This window comes from Mizuhopecten yessoensis, unplaced genomic scaffold (genome assembly GCF_002113885.1).
Source record: "Mizuhopecten yessoensis strain PY_sf001 unplaced genomic scaffold, ASM211388v2 scaffold716357, whole genome shotgun sequence".
Lineage (NCBI taxonomy): Eukaryota > Metazoa > Mollusca > Bivalvia > Pectinida > Pectinidae > Mizuhopecten > Mizuhopecten yessoensis.
Genome location: NW_018480076.1, coordinates 1,583,098 through 1,591,699, shown reverse-complemented (window position 1 = coordinate 1,591,699; position 8,602 = coordinate 1,583,098). Strand labels below are relative to the sequence as shown.

The 8,602-nt window shown below is 39.8% G+C and overlaps 1 protein-coding gene across 2 annotated transcripts; it reads right to left on the bottom strand.

Moving 5' to 3' along the window:
- Positions 1-285: 285 nt before the first annotated feature.
- On the bottom strand, positions 286-5,422 carry LOC110443697. 2 transcript variants are annotated; one of them, XM_021488075.1, is made up of 2 exons: positions 5,315-5,422; positions 286-2,105 (listed from the first exon to the last, which is right to left on the bottom strand). In XM_021488075.1, exons 1-2 carry the CDS (start codon positions 5,366-5,368, stop codon positions 717-719), a joined length of 1,443 nt encoding a protein of 480 aa, XP_021343750.1. In that variant the 5' UTR covers positions 5,369-5,422; the 3' UTR covers positions 286-716. The 2 variants fall into 2 exon arrangements, with proteins under 2 accessions (XP_021343750.1, XP_021343751.1); XM_021488076.1 differs by lacking the exon at positions 5,315-5,422 and adding an exon at positions 2,883-3,061.
- Positions 5,423-8,602: the final 3,180 nt, after the last annotated feature.

Genomic DNA, 8,602 nt, shown 5'->3' with positions numbered 1-8,602 from the left:
TTTTTGAAATATTGTTTAATTTTCCCTTTGGAGCACCACACTGGCACCCAGGGGTTGGGGCAGGAATCCAAATCTTACAATTTTGTAGCCTCATCTACCAAGGATGATTCTGACCAGGTTTGAAAAAATCCATCAACTGATTCGTAAGAAGAAGTTGAAAATGTAAAAAGTTTACGCTCGACGGACGACGCACGACGGACGACGCACGACGACGAACGGAAAGTGATCGGAATAGGTCACTTGAGCAAAGCTCAGGTATCCTAAAATAAAACAATCCACGTCGTGTTAAAGATTGCATTTTTATCAAAACGACAGGGTACAATATTGTAGAGGACATGATTCCATGGATAACAAAACTTGTTACAACATCACATGCAAATAAATGTTCACGAGGAGTCAGTAACACAGCCATCTGTATAGTACTTACAGAAATCATAATAGCGATGCCATTTGATACGCGGTCTTAACGCAAAGTAAAGAGTGCATTTGTATACAGATTCTTTTTTAAAATATCGGACAAGACAGAGAAGTCAGGTTGATGTTTGATAACACCGTATCGTACAGATACTGATAACATCAATGTAACGGGATGTAAATAGATTTGTGAGTAATATAGAACAAGGTGTATAAAAGTGTAAACGATCAAACGCGTATTGCACAATACAAAAATAATCTCATAAGCATTCGTGTATGAGAGTTCCTATGTACAATCAAATCTAAACCATCTGCTTAAACTCTCTGTCTGACAAAGGACGCCATTTCCACTCGTGTTTCTGCGCAACCTCGTTTGACATCCGATCATAACAGCGCGCATTTGTTCTCAGTTTCGTATAAAATTCCTCAGACCACTCTCGATCCCGAGGCCAGTCCGACCGCTTGATAATGGCATTTGTCCGTACGATGAAGGTCTTCAATGATCTGCCCTCGTGCGAAAGCAAGAGCACTGTTGCTGTTGATATCCGTTCATTGATGATGAGGGTTTTGAGCTTCGGACAATGTTTAACTAACATGACGAAAGAAGAATCCCCCCTTTCATGGAATGATCTTGGGCCGTGGACACGGGGGATGCCCTTTTGGATAAACACTTCCAGTGTCTTCCTGTAGAAGTGGACAATGTCCATGGCCGCGCCATGCGATATCTTGGAGTGGGGCGTGTCGAAAACGATACTGACCACGGGTGCGTGCGGTTGAAGTAACAACGTATTTTTACACTTTCCACGTACTTCAAGTGTCACCTTTAGATATGGCGCAATCTCTTTGATGATGCGCCAGGCGTCGGCTGAAACAGGCTGTGTGGCGCATGTGTATTGATCCTGGACTAGACGAAGGTCAGAGAGCCCGGTCCCCGATAGAAGAACTGCCACCTCGTCATCGACATGTTGGTGACTGACCGTAAGTCGCTGCAGAGAGTCGAACCTCGCTAACTGTGGAATTGGAGTGTCAGCTTTTGCACAGTTTATGATCTCAAGGAACCGAACAGACTCGCCATTGTACTTAAGCGCAGCCTCAAACAAACCAGACACATCCTCCTCGGCGAGCAGGAGCTGGTTGATACTCAATGTTTTCAGGTTCTTCATACAGCCGATCAGTGTGTTGAGCTCTTGAAGGATCTGTCCGCCAGTTCCGTATATCAGGTTACCATTGATGCCACGACTTTCACACGCGAACGTAAACTGAAACGTGTGCAGCATGGGTATCGGGAACTCTTCATAGAAGGACAGGAATGAGCTGAGGACACCCAAGAAGAGCAAATTATAAAAGTTAAGTATCGGAGAAACAATGATTTTCTTGAAAAGAGACCCGACATTATTGAAACAGTTTTGAGATTTCCTGGGACACAGCTCACGTGTGAACCCTTTGAACAAGTTGTAACGCCTCTTTGTGAGAGTTCCATCCTCGAAAATAAATGTCTCCCAGACGCGCGGCGAATAAAAGGTTTTATACCACGACTTACACACACGCGACGCCTGGTGGCGGGCTTTGGGTGTCAACAAGGCGAAGATGTCCTCCAATAGAATGTCGGGAAGTTGAGCCCAGCCATACTCTTCCTCCGCTTCCACCGGTTCCGGTTCTGCGCTTTTTTCGAAGCCAAACAGTCGGAGATACTGAAAGTATTAAGAGGTTAAATGGCACTAAGTAAAATGATTAAATGAAGCTACTAATGAATACTTCCCATTCTTATTCACTTAACAAATCTGCGTTGGACGGTCTTGGTTAAACATATCTCAGAGCGGAAGTCTCAGTGTAGTCTCGTTTCCATGGTGAGACATTCCAGTAGGTTCGCACTATACACCGTAGAAGGATTCAACTACATACACATTGAATATCGACCTCATATGACCGTTGCTAGTGCAAAGACAAACCCCAAACCAAATAATCAGGAACGTATCACAAATCAGAGCTTTCATTCTAAGTGTTTTTGTCGTGAGTTATGGTCCGTACTGACGAAATATATCGATAACTACTGTGCGTTTGGAACACATTCGGCTACGCTTTGACAAAAACACATATCGTACTAGTAATGGAAACGTCACACATGAGTATTTCATTTGTTGTGCTATATGAATTTGTCTACAATCTGTATAAATCAGCCTGAAGTAAATGTTAAGAAACATTCTAGATAACATTAATTGATAAATAAGCCAATAAAACACTCTAAGTTATCTACATTATTGAACAAAAGGACAAAGCGCTGTATATATACGGCCATATTATTTTGCGCAATATTTTTCACAATTGTGCGAGCGTAGTAATGCAGGATGCTGCTGATGTACTTTTGATGTTTTACAACAAATCAACAAAACAATGTTTTGATTAAGATGTATGATTAAGCAAACTTAAGAGAATAAATAAAGGTTTAAATTCAACATTTAAGTACTCACATTATGGAGATCTGAAGACAGCATACCGACTATCTATAACCTACTACGCTCTACTACGCTAGTCTACGTGCACTGCCCTGTGCGTGCTCTTACACGGGTTTGTATATCATGTTCGCGTACCCGCGTGCACTTCACTTTTCTACGCTCTGTAAAGCTCTGATAAACAAGAACGTCATTTGTCTGGGTGTAGCTGATGGAAAAGTTCATGTCACAGTTTACATAGGGGACAGCAGCACTTCGACCTAATTTCATATTTGACCTCAAAAATATCCTACATATATCCGTGTTTGTATCCGATATATGCGTCTTTGGCAACCAGCCATGTACCATAGCTACGAACAAAGAAACACAGCCGTGGCTGAAAGTCTATAAAGATATTACATGCAATACATCTCATTCAACAAGTTGTTTATACACTGAGGTAAATGTAAACTTGACCTCTTCCTGCGAGTTACTTATTGCTCATATATATTGCTTACTTAACTCTGATGAAAGACGAAATACATTCACAGAGCTATTAAAAAAAATATCCCCATTCACCTCTGATAAATAGACAAAAGAGGAAACAACATAAAAAGCAAATAAAGATCCTTATATTTTTTATTTCTTAATTTTTCATTTATTCATTTTTTTTTCTGTCAGATGAAAAACAACAACAAGAATGTGGCAGTAATCAAAGAAAAGAGTCTTTAAATCTAATATTTTTATGATTAAATTTTTAAATTTAAAATTTGATTAATAATGTTTATTAAAGTCACAAATCATTTAATTGGCATCTAGTAGACACTCTGCAGTGTCATTCTATGTATGCTTGATCATTCAATTTAATATTATCAAATGAAAAAGATAAATAAATTTGAGCATATCATATCCAAGTCTGCTTTTCAATTAGTATTAGAAGAAGAAAAAAGAATGCAAACCGCAATACTGTACGAATAAACAAATACGTTTCGTCCATATCTTCTAAACCTTGCACCATATGTACCATCGGGCAGATTCAATATGTCACCTTATCGCTTTAAAAATTACGAAGAGAGTCGATCTCGGATTAAATTATATCGCCGATAGTTTGAGCAAGACATTGACACCACCGATAACCTACGAAAGACAATTATATCGCTGAATATTTGAGTAAGACAGTTATACCGCCAATGACAAATACATATTGGCAGATTTAAGTTGTACGCCTTTTCGTATTGCAGAGTTATCTGCACTTGTTAGCAGGAATTGATTGTTACGTCATTTATTTGTGAGAGTAACGTCATCAATTTTTGAGAAAACGACGTAATTTTCTCACACAAACCAATGACGTAACAATCAATACCTGCTCACAAGAGAAGATAACTCTGCAATACGCAAAGACGGAATACCTGCGTACGAGTTTTGTGTTATGACCATATTCAATTGCACGCCCATTACGGTTTAAACTATCACCCAATACATTTTAAATATAAACTGGCAAAAAAAGAGAGGCTTAATTCAGACCCCTTTATGAACTCTACCTATTCGAAGTTTTAATGAAATATCACAGGGCAATATTCGTTTATCGCGATCCAAACGGACCGTTCGAACCTGAGTTGTTCGCTGCCTCCAATGCCTGCATATACCCGAACATGTTACATTTAAAAACAGACTAACCGGTTGAAACGGATACGCGAAAGGGGCCCTGGTCGGTAAATGAAGTCTCCGGAATACTGACTACGGTGTACTGTTTCAACAGTAACTATATGCTGACAAGCTGTTACATCATTGACTACCAGTATGGTGTACGGTTTCATCGCTACTATGCTGCACTGTTATAATTCACAGTGGAATGACCACCCGTGGTCTGACAAGGTCATCCCAAAATATGGTCAGACTGATATCCGCCACAGCTAATGTATGTACATTTCTTTCCGCGATTACATACGCATTAGTTTTGTCTCGAGAATGACTATTGCAATTTATTATTAAAGAATTACTTTTCTACAGAATTTACTTTACCATATGTTTTGTTGAAATCATAAGAACATTTAACCCAACCTCCTGATTACAGGGTCTGTGTAACATTGCATGTTAAGAATATGGAACGTGCCTGTCAAAATCATGTATGGGTGATGAAACGGAGGAATTACGTTTCACGTGCTAGGTATGTATTAGTCAGTACGTGCTCACAAGAAAAGCGCGTGTTAATAAAACGTAAACAATAACAAAACACATTTGATCTTTCCTCACACGTGATCATGCCTCACCGTTTCTCGCTGCAACTGCGTAGTGTGTTTCTGACTTTAGAGGAGTCAGCATCTTACACACCGTGCTTGGAATACTTCTGACATACGTAATTACTTGGACATGGGCAACATGTTCAATATTTGTTGGTGTTTTCAAAACAACTTTCTTACGTATCTTGGTAATACATATCTAGATAACCAATCATAGTTTCAGTAACTCACCAGTGTTAACTGTTCCATATCCGAGTCCTCTAGCTGTTCCTCCATATCCTCCATTTATCCTTGATCTACTGTTGGCAGCGATTCAGCTGCAGTAGCCAGGGGAGACTACTCCGCATAGGTATCAATTTACCAATGCACGCGTGCGGTCAGAGCGTGTGGGGATCATACCAGTACAACAGTACAAGTCTTAGGTAAATTCCTAACCATGAGAAATATTTAACGATATCTAAAAATAAATCAGACATTTTGTTTTGGAAATAATCCAGGTCAAATAATCGCATTTAAAGACTGACTCAGACTAAAACTTTTGTTTACATAACATGAATATATAGTAACCGTCTCGTACCATTATTTGTGTTAGCCCCATCACTGTTACAGCGGCATATTCTAGTGTTGACTCATGGTACATGCTGTCAATTATTATGCTTGACGTGCTATTTTGGAGGATTGTGTTTTTGGCTTTTGTTTATTGCAGTGTGTTTTTATATGTTTTTAATTCTCTTTATATTTTCCCCGTTATAAATACTTTGCATGTTTATACGCATTTGCCGTTGGCATTTTCCTGTCTTGAAATGCTAAGACAACAATGTAAGGCCTAACAATCCAGAACATTTTTGAATAAAAAATGCGGCTAAGTAGGTAGGAAACAATTTTCTATTATTTTTTAAATAATTTTAAAAGGTTTATATAGGAGAGTGATCTTGACTTTAACAGCGCTTCTTAAAAGTTTGGAGTAGGCACAAAAATTAGGGTAGGTAGGGTTTTCTGAAACAGAAAATATATTTTGTTTGGCCTTAACCTGTTTACTATAGTTGTGTCAGTGTTGTTTACTCACTGTTGTCATGTAACATTAAAATCATACTGTCCGCATTGCGATATAATAACATTTCTAATTTTGGGTATTAAAAATACATATTTTCTTTTGCAGAATTCCGAGACGCGGTATAGTACTTACGTATAAAGGTCATATAAAAACCTAAACTGTGAAAGGAAATCCTCTCAAAAACGACTTCAATACGAACCACACATATGTAGCTATTGCGGAAAATGAAAATGTGGATTCTTCAAGGAAATACAAGGTTTTACAGGAATTTATAACAGATTGAAACGAAACGAGTGTTGGTATATATAAATAGTGAAAATCTAAACCGACAGAAGTTACAAGTGGAATTCCGAAGGACGTGTCCTCAAACCCTCGCGGTTTGTCATTAATATAAATTATTTACTAGGTTGTATCGCACTGAATCATTCCTCTTCGCCGATGATGCAAAAATACATAACAGAGCTAACAATATCAACCTGCCAAAGATCAGGATAGATTACAATTTTGTTCTGACATATGGTTAGCGATGTTCAATCCAGACAATTGCTTAGTGCTAAAATAGGCAATAATCCAAGCGAACACGTTTACCTGAAATACAAATATGTCCCAGACGAAAAAGTTGATGTTGATTGTTTATTTCTTTAATTCAAAGCTTCAGTTTTGCCAAACCCAGAGAATGCACAAAATGTACAGGAAAAACTAGAGGATGTACGACAAAGAGCTAATGAAGAAATTCAAGGAATGATGGGCTGGTCGTATGAAGAAAGAATAAAATCAATAAAACTGGAAAGATAGCCCGAGTTTTCTCTGGCCCTGACACCATACTTTAGACATTTTGACGGATAGATGTCTGGTGTGGGAGAGTTTCCTATGACCTTGACAACATACTTTAGACATTTCGACAGATAGATGGTGGTGTGGGCGAGTTTCCTCTGGCCCCGACACAATACTTTAGACATTTTGACAGATAGATGGTAGTGTGAGTGAGTTTTCTCTGGCCCTGACACCATTCTTTAGACATTTTGACGGATAGATGTTGGTGTGGGAGAGTTTACTCTGGCCCTGACACCATACTTTAGACATTTTGACAGATAGATGGTAGTGTGAGCGAGTTTTCTCTGGCCCTGACACCATACTTTAGACATTTTGACAGATAGATGGTGGTGTGGGCGAGTTTCCTCTGGCCCCGACACAATACTTTAGACATTTCGACAGATAGATGGTGGTGTGGGCGAGTTTCCTCTGGCCCTGACACCATACTTTAGACATTTTGACGGATAGATGTTGGTGTGGGAGAGTTTCCTCTGACTCTGACACCATACTTTAGACATTTTGACGGATAGATATCTGGTGTGGGAGAGTTTCCTATGACCTTGATACAATACTTTAGACATTTTGACGGATAGATGTCTGGTGTGGGCGAGTTTTCTCTGACTCTGACACTATACTTAAGACTTTTGACAGATAGCCCGAGTTTCCCCTGGCCCTGACAACATACTTTAGACATTTTGACAGATAGCCCGAGTTTCCTCTGGCCCTGACAACATACTTTAGACATTTTGACAGATAGCCCGAATTTCCTCTGGCCCTGACACCATACTTTAGACATTTTGACAGATAGATGTCTGGTGTGGGCGAGTTTCCTCTGGCCCTGACACCATACTTTAGACATTTTTACAGATAGATGGTGGTGTGGGCGAGTTTCCTCTTGCCCTGACACCATACTTTAGACATTTTGACGGATAGATGTCTGGTGTGGGCGAGTTTCCTCTGGCTTCTTAACTTCTTTCCTTCGTAAATTTAAGCCGATTCCTCTCGTTATTTCCCGTAGCCCGAGTTTCCTCTCGCCCTGAGACCAGACTTTTGATATTCGAAATTCTCCCTCAGACAAAGTGAAGAAAAGCATTGAAACTCCGAGCCTAACAGCGAAGTAATTTTGCTGTCATTAAAACGTTTTGAAACTAGACCGAATCGACACTGGAGTTACTCCCTAAGTGTTAGGTCGAACTACGTCGGGTGACGTCAAAGAGGCAGCACAGATTTATGAACTAGATAAAGAGGCCGAATTGGCTTGCATCCAGAAAACAAGACAAAGAAGAAATATTACTCGTACTGCAATATTTCATTGGCATTTCAAAGTAGTAAAGTATGACTAGTGCCTTTACAACCTACCTACATGTATAACCTAGGTAACCTAACATACCAAAATACAATCGAAGGTTGCGAATATTCGGCCCGAGCATGCAGCCCTGACCGCCTGTATTCTTTGGCCTATCAGTGCCACCCAGGTAGCACGGGTTGGCCTCAACCCTTCCACCCCGCCCCTAAAGTAGATCGGGTGGGGGTGATGCTACAAAACACCAGCGTTAAACGTTATATCAATATCAATCTATGCCTGGTCCCCCGGGTGAATTATATAATTCTGGTGGCAAGCCACCAATGAAGATGCTATTCACCCCACCCCC

Bases quoted from the DNA above. Each gene is read 5' to 3' on its own strand.
- LOC110443697 (XM_021488075.1), bottom strand. From the start codon at position 5,368: ATGGAGGATATGGAGGAACAGCTAGAGGACTCGGATATGGAACAGTTA. The intron at 2,106-5,314 runs GTGAGTTACTGA...TAATACTTTCAG, and splicing joins ATATGGAACAGTTAACACTG to TATCTCCGACTGTTTGGCTT.